Source organism: Archocentrus centrarchus, chromosome 12, assembly GCF_007364275.1.
Source record: "Archocentrus centrarchus isolate MPI-CPG fArcCen1 chromosome 12, fArcCen1, whole genome shotgun sequence".
In the NCBI taxonomy this organism is placed as follows: domain Eukaryota; kingdom Metazoa; phylum Chordata; class Actinopteri; order Cichliformes; family Cichlidae; genus Archocentrus; species Archocentrus centrarchus.
In genome coordinates this window covers 10257319-10274413 of record NC_044357.1, presented here as the reverse complement: position 1 = coordinate 10274413, position 17095 = coordinate 10257319, and the positions used below count along the sequence as shown (strand labels likewise).

The 17095-nt window shown below is 41.1% G+C and overlaps 1 protein-coding gene across 1 annotated transcript in view; it reads right to left on the bottom strand.

Moving 5' to 3' along the window:
- lrrc75bb (leucine rich repeat containing 75Bb) overlaps positions 1-17095 on the bottom strand; it is a 41731-nt gene continuing 24636 nt past the window's right edge. The window contains exon 4 of the mRNA XM_030742225.1: positions 1-1168. Coding sequence (XP_030598085.1) covers positions 562-1168 — 607 coding nt within the window. The 3' untranslated portion in view covers positions 1-561. The remainder of the gene's footprint in view (positions 1169-17095) is intronic.

The window sequence follows — 17095 nt, the reverse complement described above, 5'->3', positions numbered from 1 at the left end:
CACAAATTTCCTTACTTTCTGCGCTAAATTTAGTTACTTACATGTATTAAGACCCTGACATATTCAGGCAGATAAGGGAAAAAAAGAAAAGGGGGCAGGAGGAGCTAGTAAGATGTGCTTGGACAAAGTGAATTAATAGCATTCCTCTCTTCCTCAGCAGCTACTGCTGATATGCCCTTGTGCAAGGCACTTAATCTGCAGCTGCTCCAGAGGACACTGATAGATAATGGAAAGCTTCCAAGTGGGAAAAGCACACAACTTCAGTAAGATGAAGCAATGGAAGCCTGTTCAGTTCAGATTCCCCTGGATAAATGAAGAATAAATCAGTCTACAAATATACTGAGAGTACAACCACACAGCTGTCTGCATCACATTTAGTTTCAGTAGTCAGAGCATCCAGAGGGGCACACAACACAGTTACTTATTTTAAAGTTATTTTCAGAAACGTGTGGGTCACTGTAAGCATCTTCTACCACACTGACACCAGCTAACACAGGAGGAGCAAGGTGATACTGAGGGATACATGAGGCTGCCAGTCAAAAAGAAAGCAGCTCTGAGCGATCACCTCCCACAGAAGTGCAGTGGCACATTTTTTGACATGTTTTCTTCTCCAAAGCCCCAGGCTTGAAGCTCCAGTCTGTCCTCCTCCTCCTCCTCTCTATCATCTTCCTCTATATCTCCCTCCTCATACAGACTGGGCTCCTCCACAGAGGTCTCCATGTTCAGGTTATAGCTACTGAACGTCTGTGCTTCACTGTACTCATAGATGGTGGGGAGGCTGCTGCGTAAACCAAAGCGGCGCCGCAGTGCCACGAGCAGCGGCTGTGGGATGGTAAAGATATCCAAATTGTTGCCCAAGTCAATCCAGGCCAGTGTGGGGAACTTCTTGGGATCCTTCATTATATCTGTCAGGTCTTTCAGGATGGCTGCTGTCAGACGGTTGCCATTAACAGCAAGTATGGTGAGTTTTGGCAAGCAGCTGAGGTAGGGCAGCAGCATGCGTAAGCTCTCATCCTGCAGCTCGGTGAAGCTCAGGTCCACAGCGGACACCATGTCACTGCTGCTCTGAAGGTAGAAGGCCACACGGTGGACATCCCGACCGGAGAGCGGGATTCCTGACAGGTTGACCACGTCTCCTGAAAGCTTCTTCTTGAGGGTGGTCTTCAGACTGTGTAAGAGAACAGAAAAACAAATCGTTATCTTTATGTTTACAAGTTAGGTCTCCGAGGTACAAAATGGCCCTTTGCTGCAGACATTAAATGTGCAATAAAATGCTTAGTTATGCAAAGACAAATAGGTGTTACAATACTTATTGATACAGGCATTATTGATTTAAGGGCTCTGTAATGTGGCACCACACTGTTCCATAAGTACAGAGGAGCTGCAAAGTATGCAAAAAAGAAACACCATTAACCAGAGTTTAGCAATCAATAGTGCGTAGAAGAGAATTTGCATTTATGTTTTTTCCCGAGTCTCTTAAACAACAAATTTTTATCTCCTGTGCTGAAAGGCACCAGGTGTTTTCAGCTTTCGGTGCCACTTTTTTTTTTTTCCACCTCCAAGTTAAAAAAAAAATGCCCATCAGAGACAAAGAAAGAAAAATATTTATGATTAAACAAACAGAGGGAAGAAAGCAAAAGTAAACATATTGCCCTGACAAATGCGTCTCCCTGTTGTGATCTGGGACTGTAACATCACTCCTGGGACAAGTGTTATTTTGAAAACAGGGATTTAGCAGAGAGATAATTCTGTTTGTTGGATTAAAAAAAAAAAAAATCAGGCCACTTGTGTTTGAAGTGAGTTATGGGTTAATAAGCCACTTGAGTTGAGATGAATGCATTTTAAAGATGAGAGTATTCACTGGTGGGTATTTCTGCCAGAAAAGAGCATTTGGATGCACCCCATCTTGCAGTAAGCATTATAAGAATATAGAGAGTGAAAAGTTGCGCTTTCAGAGGCGCCGAGCAGCTTTGCACAGAGGCAGGGTAACTGTCTCCCTTTGTTCTAAGACTCCCTGCTAGGATAATTTAGCCAGCAGCTGGCATTAGCTTTAAATTTAATATACACACTTGAGAGCTGTATCATGCCCCCTCACCAAACTCTCACCAAGAAAGCAAATACGTGTATTTCCCAGAATTTTTTCCTGTCAGAATTTGATAAATATCTGTTAAAATATTCTGTAGAACAGACACGGGGATAAAAGGGTCGACGACACATATACAAAGAGTCTGAACAGACAAGACACAGAAGTGATAACAGCAACACGTCATCATCTATGTCAGTCAAACTGTAGACAACAGATGTTAGGGCGAATCCATCTGAAAGAAGACTCCTACACAGTTAGGTCCATAAGTTTTTGGACAAAGACTGCTTCTGTACACCACCACACTGGATCAGAGACAAAAAAATTAATCCAACAATCAAAGATGTGATTGAAGTGCAGACTTTCAGCTTTAATTCAAGCAGTTTAACAAAAGTATTGCATTGATTGTTTAGGAATTATAGCCGTTTTTATACACAGTCCCCCATTTTCAGAGGCTCAGAAGTCATTGGACAAACTAATATAATTTTAAATATATATGTTTTTAATTTTTGGATGAAAATCCTCTGGAGTCAATGACTCCCTGAAGTCTAGAACCCATGGATGTCACCATGTACTGTGTTTCTGCCCTTGAGATGCTCTGCTAGGCTTTTACTGCAGCTGCCTTCAGTTGATGCTTGTTTGTGGGTCTCTGCCTTCAGTAACTGAAAAACCTGCTTTACTGGGTTGAGATCAGGTGACTGATTGAAGAATATCCCATTTCTTTGCCTTGAAAAACTCTTGGCTTGCTTTTGTGGCTTGCTTTTCCGGTCATCATTCATTTACACTGTGAAGCTCTGTCTGGTCAGTTTTGCAGCATTTAGCTGAATCTGAGCAGAGCGCAGCCCTGTGCACCGCACAATTCATCCTGCTGCTTCTATCTGCAGTCACATCAATAAACACTAGTGACTTGGTCCTACTGGCAACCACACATGTCCACGCCAACAATGCCTCAGATCATAAACTGTTTCTCCCCTTCTTCATACATTCCTCTTTGTATCATTCAGGCACAAGTTCATCTTGGTTTCATCTGTCCAGAGATTATCTTCAGATTGGTGCAGGCTCTTTTAGATGTTTCCTGGTAAAGTCTAATCTGGAATTCCTGTCCCTGGGTGTAACCAGTGGTTTGCAGGTTGTTGTATTGTAGACCTTGACAATGATACACCTACCTCTTTGAAAGTGTGCCTGAAGTTGTATTTCTTGACCATGGAAATAATTCTGTCATCATCCACTTTAGTTGTCTTCTTATGGTGTTGCTGAGCTGGACAAGGCATTCCTTTTTAATAACATGCCAGACCGTTGATTTGGACACTCCTAAAATATTTGAGCCTAATGATGGCCTCCCTCACTTGCACTGACAGCTCTTGACTTCATATTTAAAATTACAGTGCAAAGCTGCACAATAAAATATATAAGCAAGAAAAAGATATCAGGGCAGGATTTGGATTTTGAAGAAGTCAGAGGGAATACATATGCCAAACAAATACAGAATTAGGTTAAAAAAAATCAACAAACAGCAGAAAAATGCTCTGAGTGGCCAGAGGTTTATTCTGTTTTTGTCTTAGTCCTGCTTGCTTTTCGTCGTCCCCCTGCCTCCTCAGGCGCAGTAAAGGATTATCCCTACATCTCTCTCTGCTCTCTGGTCTGTCTGGGAGCCTCATAAATTGGCAGGCTGTGCTCTTTACATCTGTCACCCTCTCTGCTGGGTTAAGGGAAAGAAAAAGATCTGTAGCACACCGGGGCTGTGATTCGCAAGATTATTGATTTCAGGAGTAGGCTATAATTCATCTCTCCCTCCCTCATATCCTCACTGCTGCTCACTGCCTCTCACTTTCTTGCTCTTTTCTATTTTCTTGGCCTCTTCGGTTTGTTTTGTGCACAGCCTCACTGTCGCTCCTGTTCTAAATTTGATCTGCCGAAGCAAATGTATTCACTCTTTCATTTTCTCATTTTTGAATGGCTTCCTTCAAAGGTTATGGAATTGCAATTATCTGGTACACCTAAACCTCTAATAATTAACAGCTTAAAATACCCAGATGAGTTTTCATTGGAGAATAATGCTTGTACTTTTGGTTCATCATTATAAGGCACATCCAAGATGTGAATCTCTCGTTCCACGACATCCCAAAGGTGCTCTGTTGGATTGGGATCTAATGACTGTGGAGGTCATTTGATTACAGTGACTCACTGTCATATTCAAGAAACCAATTTGATGGTATAATGTGTTATCCTGCTGGAAGCAGTCATCAGAGGATGGGTACACTGTAGGCATAAAGGGATGGATAAGGTCACCAAAAATAATTAGGTAGGCTGTGGTGTGTAAATGATGCTCAACTGGTACTAAGGGGCCCAAACTGTGCCAAGAATATAGCCCCCACACCATTATAGCACCACCACCAGTCTGAAAGGTTTAAACAAGTCAGGATTCTTGCTTTTATGTTTTTTACACCAAATTCTGAGCCTATCTGAATGACATTGTCCAGTGTTGGCGAGCCCCTGTGTTGTAGCCTCAGTTTCCTGTTCTTAGCTGACAGGAGTGGCACCTGGCATCTTCTGCTGCTGTAGTCCGGTTTCATGTACTGTGCATTCAAAGGCGCCGTTCTGCATATCCCGGTTGTAATGAATCTTTATTTGACATACTTTAGCCTTCATATCAGCTGGAAGCAGTCTGGCCATTCTCCTCTTACCGCTGACAAGAACAAGGCATTTTCACCCAGTGACCTGCTGCTCACTGGATATTTTCTTTTTTTCAGCCCGTTCTCCATAAACTCTGGAGATGGCTGTGCAGGAAAATCCCAATATCAGCAGCTTCTGAAATACTGAGACCAGCCCGTCTGGCATCAACAATCATGCCACATTCAAAGTGACTGACATTCACTTTTCTTCCCCATTCTCATGTTCAGTTTGAACTTACATGCCTAAATGCATTGAGTTTCTGCCATGTGATTGGCTGATTAAATATTTGCATTAGCAAGCAGTTGAAAAGGCGTACCTAACTAAGTGGCCAGTAAGTGTAATGTTATTTCACTGAGACTGAAATTACTTGAGGAAATCAAACTAGAACAGCTTGTGTGCAAGTGTGTGACTGACCTTCAAGAAGCTAATTTGCAGGTTTAGTTAAACAATGTTTTTTTTTTGCAGTGCTACTTTTCATGTAGCACATCTACCAGGAAACAAGACACCACACGGGCCTGAAAATCGTGCCCAGTGTTTTCTATACCAATTTTTGTCTCTTTATTTGTAATACTTTTTTTTTTTTATTTCACATGGTCCTCTCTGATTCGTTCTCCCTCTCTTGTCCCTCTGTTTCACCTATTTTTGGGATTGCTCTTCATAATTGACCATCATTTCCTGGCAAATTCTGAAATCTATAATCTATTAATTAGTTTTCCATCAGTTTACTAATAGACAAAAGGAAAAATAGTTTGTACACTGAAACTTTACTAAGAAGTTCCTTAAAAAGCAGGGAAAGTCTTCTTGGTGTAATGAGCCACATATTTACAGTTTCTCTGTGAAACTTCTGCACTTTACAGTAATGTAAGTGACTGTTGTTCATGCTAACTTATTTATAGGGAGAGTTATTTCATGAGACAGGAAGAGTAGGTGCTGTAGCTGAGTGGGTGGTGCACGGGGAGGTGGGGCTCTAATATGATTTTAATGAGACACAGCAAAGACAACTTTCTTTCCCAAATATGCTTCCTCCAAGCTCCATGGGCTCTTTTCCACCCACGGGCTCCTTAGCTAGCTGCAGGCCCAGAGGGGATAACTACGATTTCTAAAGCCACAGTGTATGCTATTGTCCATTAACATGAAAATGATAACAACATAAACAACAAAATGTCTCATCTTGCTCCCTCTGATGTGGTTGCCATGCTCGTAGGCAGTGGTGCATTTCCTCTTGGACTAGCTCAGTCACAAACAGCTTCAAAGGCTAGTATACGCGCATGAACACGCTATGAATAAGATCATCCCCTGCTTCGGGACTAATTTAAAAGCAAATAACTAAGGAAAATCCATCTATTGACATCTTCAGGAGCTACAGATACAACAGTGCAGGAATCCAACAATGGCTGAGTCTCGTGTGTCAGACTATTGGTTGCTTAAATGTGGGTTCACACAGGCTGTCTAATTGCTTTTCATATGCTGTCTTTCCTCTGGGATGTTGTTAACTTTTATCCACTGAACCAGGGTCCTTGTTGCTCTGTAGTTATGTAAACCCCAGAGGTAGGGAATAAAACATCTGGGGTTTGTGACGTTGAAACTGAGTGCAGGCAAATAGATGGCGTGTACAAAAAAGGTTAGAGCAAATTTAAAAAATGATGTCTTAATGAAACATTTTTTGGAGAGTTTGCAATGGATAGAGTTAACGCTGATTAAGGATTGTGCAATAAGATGATCTATTGCATAATCTGCTGCTGTTGATAGGTCTACTCAGTCTCAGCTGCCCAGCGACTTCTGAAGTCACTGAATACATAGCAGCAGAATTTTTACACAAAAGAAAAAAATGTTTCCACAATTTGCAATTTTTATTTCCAGATGTAAAACATGGAACTGTGGCTTTTTCCCTGTTTTCACTGAAACATTTACCACGTATATGTAGGAGTTGTAATTTTGTTCTATACATCCCCAGACAGCATTAAAACCTCTCCATTAAAGGTCGGTTGTAGCAGGTCCATTGATTTCTGCATTCACACTCATTTTCTGTTCCACATTAGTCTCCACTCAGTCTAGCTGTCTCAAAAAGTTAAGTGCCCATCATTAGTCTGCAGCTTCCCTGCTTCACCATTGTACTAATCAATTTTTGCTTGAATGCAACCAAACACTTTCTCTACACTGAACCAGAAAGAGATGGAGGACTGAAGAGATGAGCATTTTAAAAAGGGCTGATAGGGTGAAGAATGTAAGGAAACTCTTATCTGTAACTCTTATCTGTAAACTCTTATCTGTAGACTCATGTAATCCATGACTCATGGACTACATGAATATCTTTTTTATTCTGGAGGGCTAGCGTTGATCCCAGCTGGGCGCAGGGTAAGAGGCCAGGTAGTCTTGGACAGGTCACAAGTCCATCACAGTGCTAACTTTAAGAGACAGACAATGCTTATATTCACACCTACAGTCAGTTTATGATCTGCAATCAACCTCACATGCCTGTCTGAAATCATTAATCTCCTTCTTGTGATGCTAACTGCATGGTTGGTATCTCTGTTCATCTTTTCAACGATGCAATTCTGTACAGTTTCTGTATATTAACTAATACTGTTAAAAAGTTGTTTTTGAAAATATATGTCAATATGTCTCATTATCATTCTAAAAAATTTTAATGTCTAATGTACTGAGGGTGACTTTGGCCACAGGAAAAAGAATTACAACATTTTCCTCAGAATTCTCACTTTAAATGCAGAATTCTGATTTTTTTTTTCATCCATCCACCCATCAATTTTCTTCCTTTTTTTTTTTTTGGCTGGGTTGTGGGTGCAGCAGCCTAAGCACAGAGAAACCCAGACCTCCCTCCTCCCAGCCACCTCCTTTAGTTTGTCTGGGGGGAACACTGAGGCATTCCCAGGCCAGCTGAGAGATATAATCTCTCCAGCGTGTCAAGGTTCTGCCCCAGGGCCTCCTCCCCGTAGGATATGCCCGGAACACCTCACCCAAGAGGCACCCAGGAGGCATCCTAGTCAGATGTCCGAACCACCTCAACTGGCTCTTTTCGATGTGGAGGAGCAGCAGCTGTACTTTTTCCCCCCTCCTGAATGGCTGCACTTCTCACCCTATCTCTAAGGGAGAGGCCAGCCACCCTTCAGAGGAAGCTCATTTCTGCCACCTGCACTTTTGGTCACTGCCCAGAGCTTGTGACCATAGGTGAGGGTAGGGATGTAGCTCGTCTGGTAAAGGAACAGCTTTGCTTTTATGCTCAGCTCCCTCTTTTTTTTTTTTTTTACAACGGACAGGTGCAGCGTCTGCATCACTGCAGCCTCAGCTCCAATCTGTCTGTCAGTCTCCCACTCCACTCTCTTCTTACTCATGAACAAGACCCTGAGATACTTAAATTCCTCCACATGGGGCAGCAACTCATCCCTGACCTATAGTGGACACTCCACCCTTTTCTGGCTGAGGACCATGGCCTCAGACTTAGAGGTGCTAATTCTCTTACCAGCCACTTCACGCTTCGCTGCAAACTGCTCCAGTGCAAGCTGGAGGCCACCAGCCGATGAAGCCAACAGGACCACATCATCCGCAAAAAGCAGAGACTAGATTCTGAGCACACCAAGGTGGAAGCCTTCCACCACTTGGCTATGCCTAGAAATCCATAAAAATTATTATCAGAATCTGTGACAAAGGGCAGCCCAGTCCAACACCCACAGGAAACGAGTCCGACTTATTACCGGCAATGTGGCCCAAGCTCTCCCTGTCATGCCCAGGGGACACGGTCGAATACCTTCTCCAGGTCCGCAAAGCACATGTAGACTCGATGGGCAAACTCCCACACACTCTTGAATATCCATGAAAAGATAAAGAGCCGGTCCATTGTTCCACAACCGGGATGAAAACTGCATTATTCCTCTTGAATGCGAGGTTCAACTAACCCTGGAATAGACCAATGGAAAAACTCATTGGAGATTAAATTCTGAATTCTGATTTTAAAGTCACAATTCTGAGAAAGGAGTCAGAATTCAAAGACAATTATTGGAATTCTGAGATAAAAGTCAGATTTCTAAGGTTTTTCCTCAGAATTCTCACTTTAAACTCAAAATTCTGATGTTTTTTTTCTTTGTTCTGAGAAAAGAGTCCGAATTCTGGAGAAATAAGAATGGTCCCGATCATCCGCTGTCCTAATGGGACCTCTGGTTAGTGTCTTTTGAACATTAATTTATTAAATTATATGACAAATCATATCTTGCTGTGCAATTAATTATAATAACAGCCTGTCTGTGAAGTCTGTGCTCCAGTTTCTGTGATGAAAGTCCAGTATTTTATTAGTCTATTACTCACCATTATTGAGCAGATATGACTGTCTGGGCCGTACAGCCAAGATGATGACAGCTGTAAAGCTAAAGTTTGTGGGTAATGCCATGATAACAAAATCTATATTCTCTACAGTCTGCTAAAGCATGACTGAATAATTTATTACAATGTATAGCCCATTAATAAATTATTTAGTACTTATATATTCTTTATAAAATCTGCCTTTCACTCAGAATGTGTTACTAGTGGCTCTGTGGTCCATTTTTCAAATCTTTGACCAGGTTCAGCATGTCAGTGATCAGATCACAGAAAATATCGAGTAGTATCTCAGCTGCAAGGACAAACTTTTCTGTACTACAAATTCAATTTGAATTTATTTCCCGCTGAGCATGCAGAGAAACACTAGACTAATTTCAAGGCAATAAAATAAAAGCACTTAAGAAACACTAAATGTGGATGCTGTACCACAGACCCGTGGGATGGCCAGATCAATGTCTGCTTCATCAACGCTTTGGTCTTGACTTGTTTATACCTCAGATCGATCTATGCTGTTTTGCCTCCAGGCATTTGTATAATACATGCGTAGCACTTTGGCTCAGTCATGGGGGGGCCTACGAGGGTCTCGTACTGTACAAACTCATCGTTGAAAAGTGAGCTGCTAAAGGCCTGAGCCTTCATTTCTCTGCAGATGTTTTTCTTTTTTTTGTTAAACCTGTCCTGTCCGGCAGCTTAAGCAAGCAAAATTATAGTCTGCATGCTGTGTTGGGCCGGACACATTTACTTTGCCAAGAGAATTTTTAAACAAGACTCCTCTTGCTAATCCTTATTTTTTAAATTATTTTTAAATTCTTTATTTATTTTATTATTGATGTTGGTGTTATACAGTTTGCCTATACTAGAGCTGACAGGTGGGAAAGAAAGGGATACACACACACACACACACACACACACACATGCACCGGGACTCCCGTAGAGGAGGCCAACAACCCGTCCCAGGGTAGCACCTGCCACTGCATGCACCCCAGTCCCCACAACCCCACACCACAAGGCAGCATCCACCCAAGCTCCCACCACCAGCAACCAGGGCAAACACACATACACCACAAAATGGCAGCCACAGCCCCAGTCCAAGAAGCCATCAGACACCCATGTCCCCTGGGCCCACCTGCAGCCACCTGCTAGTAGACGAGACTACAGCTGATCACCCCCACTAAGTGATGGAATTGATCAGTGGGGACCAGAGAGAATCAAATTCATCCAATTGTCTCTTAGAGGAGGGAGACATTCTCTCCAGACTAATGTAATATAAAAGTTAATTCCTATAGTGAGTAATGCTACCTCTGCTCACTGTAAATATCAGATCCTTATTTTATCTTATCTTTTTTGATTTCCAATTCACGAGGATAATTTTCTTAGTGATGCATAAGGTGGTAAGAACTATGTGTGACATATTTGCTTTTATATCTAATTCACTTACATCACCTAAAATGCAGTTTGTGTGACGTTGGGATACTGCAATTAAACCATGTGGATAAGTCTTGACATATCCACTGCCGGAACCTCTGAACAGGTATACAAGACCATATAGCGTGCATATAGTTGTCAGCACAGTTGCCTGCACAGTGAGAGAGTGTGTTGAGGTCCATTTGGAACATTCTTTGTCCTGTATGTTTTATAGAGAGTTTTGTATTGTATAAGTTGTAAGTTATCTGTTGTAAGTTAACATATCTGTGTCCTGAAGATTTCATCTGGGTTGGTGAAAAGCTCGCGTTCCCAATTTACGGTCCGGAGTGAAATTGAATCACTAATTTTTAACAATAACTTGTACAGTTTTGATAACAATTTAGGGGTGCAGAGATTTAGAAATTGTGTTACCCATATAGGCATTTCTAAATTCAGTTGATTTAAATCAAATCTTGCCTGAATGATGGACCTCAATTGCTCATCTTCAAGAAATTTACAGTTGCTGATTCCATATTTTGAAATAAGTTCTTGGAATGAAATAAAAGTTCTATCTTGAATAACATGTTCTAGATTCTTTATCCCTTTCTGGTGCCATGCTGGAAAATTTTGTACTTTCTTTTGCTGACATATATCTGGATTGTTCTAAAGTGGGATGGAAAATGTACTGCAATCTATTGACTAAGAAGTAGTGATAAAAGTTTGAAAGTTCTAGACCACTGCTGTGTTTTGGCTTTTGTAGCGTTTCTAAATTTATTTTTGATGGTTTTTTTTCCATAAAAACTTTAAAATGTTTTTAAAAAAATTTTTTTATTAAAAAAAAAACCAAAAAAACTTTTAAATGTTTGAGTGTAGTGACTTAAAAGGTGGAGGCATTTAAACCCCAGTGGGCGTAGTCCCCTGGACGTGGTTGTGACCCTCTATTGTTCATGTGCATAATCACATGTGCCAATGTGTGAAAGGAGGCGTGGGTTATTACAATCAGTGGTTTTGGGTGAAACAAATTTGGGACTTTGCCCCATTCTATCAAGTGACCTATTGAGGTCACCTGAACAAAGGTGTGAATGGGGTTGAGGCACCTGGGGAGGGTGTTCAGAACAGCACTATAAACAGGGGAAAGATGGTGACGTAATGGTTGTAATGGTTGTTCACAGTGGACATAGATGCCTTCTTTTACACCGCTTTCAAACCATCTGTCTTCCCCATCCAAAATGTGAACATTGGCATCCTCAAAGAGCGCCCTTTCTCCTTCAGATGCAGATGTACTGCTGAGTCTTGTCCTGTCACGGTGGCTCTTCTATGTTTAGCCATTCGTTTGTGAAGAGGCTGTTTGGTTTCTCCAATCTAGAGGTCCGAGCACTCTTCACTGCACTGGACAGCGTGCATTATGTTGCTTATCTTGCTGTAATTGGACAGCAAGATAAGCAACATAATGCACGATCACTGATAGTAATAGGATGAATCTGAATCTCTATGATGTCCATCCATCCATTTTTAATAGATAAATTAACTATTATGAATCTACCTTCTGGAGCTATTATACTGTTTCTAATGGTGAAGTTTATCTTTCCATTAATTAACATGGCCACGCCTCTTTGTTTGGAGTTGTAGCAGGCTGAGTAAATGTGAGGGAACTGTGGAGAGGTGAGTGTGTGTGCAAATGTTTTGGACAGGTGTCTCCTGAAGAAAGACGACATCTGCCTGTAAATCATTTAACCGATGAACAGCCTCTTTTCCCTTTAACCAACTCTGTGTACATTCCATGAAATAAACCTCAGTGTGCTCATGTTCACACTAACTGGTGGAGGTGAAGTAAGCATGTTGCTGAGTGCAGAAAGAGAAAGGGTGTGTAAAGTGACAAAAAAAAAATAAAGTGCATACACCAAAGAGCCATTCCAAAGTGACCTAAAAGCAACATTGACAACAAGATAAAACAACAATGCACTATGCTGATTAAACCGGCATTAATTGTTATAAATAGACATGTCTCATAAACCTGTGGAAAAGGAGAGTAATAAAGAATCAGAAAAAGGCATTGGTATTGACAGGTAAACAGGTTGTTTATGAAGGAAGACACCTGAAACACTTTAATTAAAAAAGTAAGACATCTAATATAATAAAGAATCAGAAAAATACACACATGCATGTGGGGACCCAGAACAGACAGGCCTGTGTGTGCTCTCTCTCTCTGAGCCCGTGTTCCTGTCTAACCATAACATTTTTATACTGTCAGAATCTTATCTAAACTACTCGTCACCTTTCGTGGTATAAAAATCAATTCTCACACACCATACTTCATGCTGCAGATTACAGGAGTTATTTCTATTCAGTAGAAAAGTTTCCAGCCACACACACTTCTTGGTTTTAATAAACAGAGGTGGCAAAAGTACTGACATTCTGTACTTAAGTAGAAGTACAAGTACTTATGTTAAAAAATACTTTAGTAAAAGTCGAAGTACTGGTTCAACTTCTCTACTTAAGTAAAAGTAAAAAAGTACAGGCTCTGAAATGTACTCAAAGTAAGAAAGTAAACGTAGTTCTTTGGAGGATGTTTCTACCTGCTATTTTTGTGTAAAACAAACCGAACCTCATTATATATTATTGTAATAACATAAAATAATATTACATGAGAATACAAATGTTATTCCAATCTAAATTTTAATCCTAATGAATGCCCTCAGCTTGAATCTGTTATGTAGGCCACAAACTGTGAAAGGGAATTTAAACACAGCTCTGTTCTCTGTGTCCTCCATAGTAGAGGGTGACTGTGCCTCCACCTAAACACCAACATGAGGATACTCAGGGGTTACAGTGGGATTCAGAAGGTGGAGGAACCCTAAGATCAGCTGTAGTGGCTCTGCATGAGGAGAAGAATCACAGCTTTCTATTGTGAGCTGCAGTAAATGATGTTGGTGTGCAGGCTGTGATCAGCTGACCTGCTGCTGCTGCTCTGAGGTTTACTGCTCTGTGTGGATGAACTGAACTCACAAAGATGTAACCCAGTATTTCACAGCTATCTGAGCTGATCTCCATCCCCTACACTGACAGCATACAGGCTGTAGAAATGTTGGATTCAGTGAATGAATCTCAGCATCAGCAGCTTTGATTCAAACTCATCTCTGCTGCACTGATGTAACCTGTAACTCTGACCATGAGCACAAACACTGTGCTCCAGTCCAACACAGAGCTTTACTGTAAATACAGTACAACAAACTAACCTATTTATTACACACTAAACTGCAGCATTTTCATAGAATCTTTGAATTACACAAAGTCAGCATACTTCAGTTTGTTTTCCAGTCCTTACCTTTAATTCTAACCTCTCTTCTTCCTCTCCTGTCCTCTTTCTCCATCTCTGAGTGAACTTCTCTCTCTTTGCTCTCCCTGAAATACAGCAGCTCTTCTTTTAGCTAGCAGACACACTGTGTGACAAACTGCACACACTTTGTGTGTTTGCTGATATTTGTTGAGCATTCAGAAACGTTGCATTTACCTGCCACACGTTACTCCCTTCATGCTCGCTCTTCTTCAGTAGCGCTAGCTAAGCTGTTTATGTGCCGCAGCGCAACTTACGGACTCGGTCCGGCCCGATTATAGCGCTATAAATGATACATTAATTATATGGGTTTGCGTATTTAATCCCTTTGTACGAGATAAGCCCCGGTGATGGAGGATACGCAGTACGATTGTCTCTTATATGTTATTATTCCTCCATTTAGGCTCAGATGTTTGAAGGCGCACTGACCGGAAATGCAAACTTCTCTCTGACGTTAAAAAGTAACGAGTCTGTTTGAAAATGTAAGAAGTAGAAAGTACCGATACTTGCGTAAAAATGTAGGGAGTAAAAGTAAAAAGTAGTCAGAAAAATAAATACTTAAGTAAAGTACAGATACCTGAAAAATCTACTTAAGTACAGTAACGAAGTATTTGTACTTCGTTACTTCCCACCTCTGTTAATAAATAAATACATTTGATCAATAGCCTAATGCTATAGGGCAGTTTTTCGTTTCCAGTATCTCTCACAATCCTTTTCTCACTCATTTCAACTCTTATCACTTCACTTATTTTGTTTCTTTTACCCATTATCTATTTATTCATTTTTAATGTCAACCCCTTTTTGTTTTTCTGACACTTTCATATTTTCAAGCTTTGGACAGTTTAACAGATTCTCTAAAATTTGTTCTCTCAAGACCTTACCTCCTCCTCACTCACAAAAAAAATTTTAACGTCCAATTTTGCAGAATTCGGTTATTTAAAAACAACAGCTTTCTGCTTACCTTTTTCAAGAGGCCTCCTGTGAGTGTTTTGAGGAGTTAAAGTCCCAAGGTGAGTCCTGGAGAAAATATTCCCCTTCGTCCTCTTTTGCCAATCATCCTCCTTCACAAATCACCTGTCATTACCTGTTATCAGTCCTTATCACATCGGGGTCACCATCTGACAGGTTGTTTATGAAGGGAGACACCTGAAACCCTTGAACTAAAAAAGTAAGACATCTAATATAATAAAGAATCAGAAAAATACACACATGCATGTGGGGACCCAGAAGAGACAGGCCTGTGTGTGCTCTCTCTCTCTGAGCCCGTGTTCCTGTCTAACCATAACATTTTTATACTGTCAGAATCTTATCTAAACATGAACAATCTCTGGGTGCTACGAGTTGACCTTCGTCATTCAGTCTTGTTCAAGCTGGTTTTCATGACTCAGATTCCTCAGGTGTGGAGCCTGTACGTCTCCTCTCCTGATGCTTTAATTATACGTCCTTGTGGCCGGGCCTCAAGATAAGATTCACTGAAACAGAGAAGTTAGTCTAGAACTTTCTGATCAGTTGCTCTCTGTCTAATGTATTATTTAATTGTTTACTATTTGGTTGATCCACTGCTTATTAATTAATTTCCTGGAGTTTACCTTTAAACATTTGTCCTTTATTCATTGAGTAAAAAATAATCCCTTACAGTGTAGATACAGATAACCTTTATTTTTTTTGCATTTATGGCAGTGGAAAGAGACGAGAAATGGGGGAAAGATACAGTGGAAGACACGCGGGCAAATTGGCGACGGGCCGGGACTCGGACCCGTGCTGCCCGCACCGCAGCATACTAAGCCACCCAGGTGCCCCACAGATAACCTGTTAGATCACATCTCTGCAGATGTTTTATCTCACTGTGACTTCAGATCTGTGACTGTAAGACACAACGCTGAACATTTTCTCCACCAGCTTGTTTAGATTAACTCAGTTTTAGCATTGGCCGTGTCACTCTTGTGCCTTAGGGTACTTTGGCCCACGTTAATGAGGATTCTTTACAGCCACTCTGAAAACGTAGTTAAATTTGCTCAACTATTCAACTGTCATACTGATACTACGGTTATGCAGAAAATGCACCAGGAAACATGAAAGTGGTGATTACATACACCATCCAGAGTCCTCCAGTTTCATGGGGATAATGGCACGTTTTTCTGGGAAGGAAAAAATAGCCTCAAAGCTCATTTGGATTTGGATTAAATTTCAGTGAAACATTTAGCGGATGGGCTGATTAAGGCTGCCTCCATTGTACATTGTCAATGCAGCAGCTCAAGGCTGTGCAGTGTTTTGACATCTCAAATCAGTCACTTGGTTCTTGGAAACTTTAAATTCGAAGTTTGGGGGAAACGTCGGTGTTGACTGAGGAAGAAGTGACAGCATGTGCCCTTAAAAAAAGAAAAGCAAAAAAAAAGAAAAATTTTTTTTTGTTTTGTGTCTTATCTCACAAAAGACACAAATCATTGAAAACATGGTTCGAAACAGTCTCCAACTTGCAAACAGCTCAGTCTCACCCTTAAAGTTGCATTGCCATTTGTCACCGTCAGCCTTTTGTATGAGTCTGAAGGTGGGGTTTTAATTAGCACAAAGAAAAACAGAAAAAAAAAGAGACTCCAGGGTCTGTCAAGTTGCTATAAACCACAACTATAAGCTACTCCATCACACAACTCTCAGGGGCTCTTCACACATGAATGTGGAAAACACGTCAAACTGCACAACCTTTTTTTTCCCAGCAGAAACTACAGCAAACTAAAAAAAAAAGCAGGAACACACAACGTACTGTACAGCACCAAAGAAACCAAACGCCTCCTGTGTAACTATCACAAACATTAACACTCTGCTACATTCACTTTATGCCAAAAATAACACAAACAGCCCAACGCTGCTGTGACATGGATCTTTTCTAATGATACCTGACTTCAAACCAAAAGCATATTGTTGCCTTTGTGCCAACGATGCTCAAACCTGTTGGTACAGAGTGTGCCGCAATTCAACTGTGCAGCATGGAAGAAGCAACACGTGCTCCGCGGGTGAGCTATAAATTCACCCTTGATTTGATTTCATGTGACAAACTAGATGATCGGGAGGAAAGAGTGCTGCGACAGAACACATAGAAAACAGTTTGCATTACATAACTGTAAATCATGGAGGAGTGTGCCTGTCTCTGCTATACCGTGTCACAGCACAGTTATGAAACCAGCATTAAAATGCAGGGCTCCAAACACAGACCCAGGGGCTTGATCGTGGGGAGTGATCTGTGTCAGCCTTTATGGAAGGAGACCTACAGATCA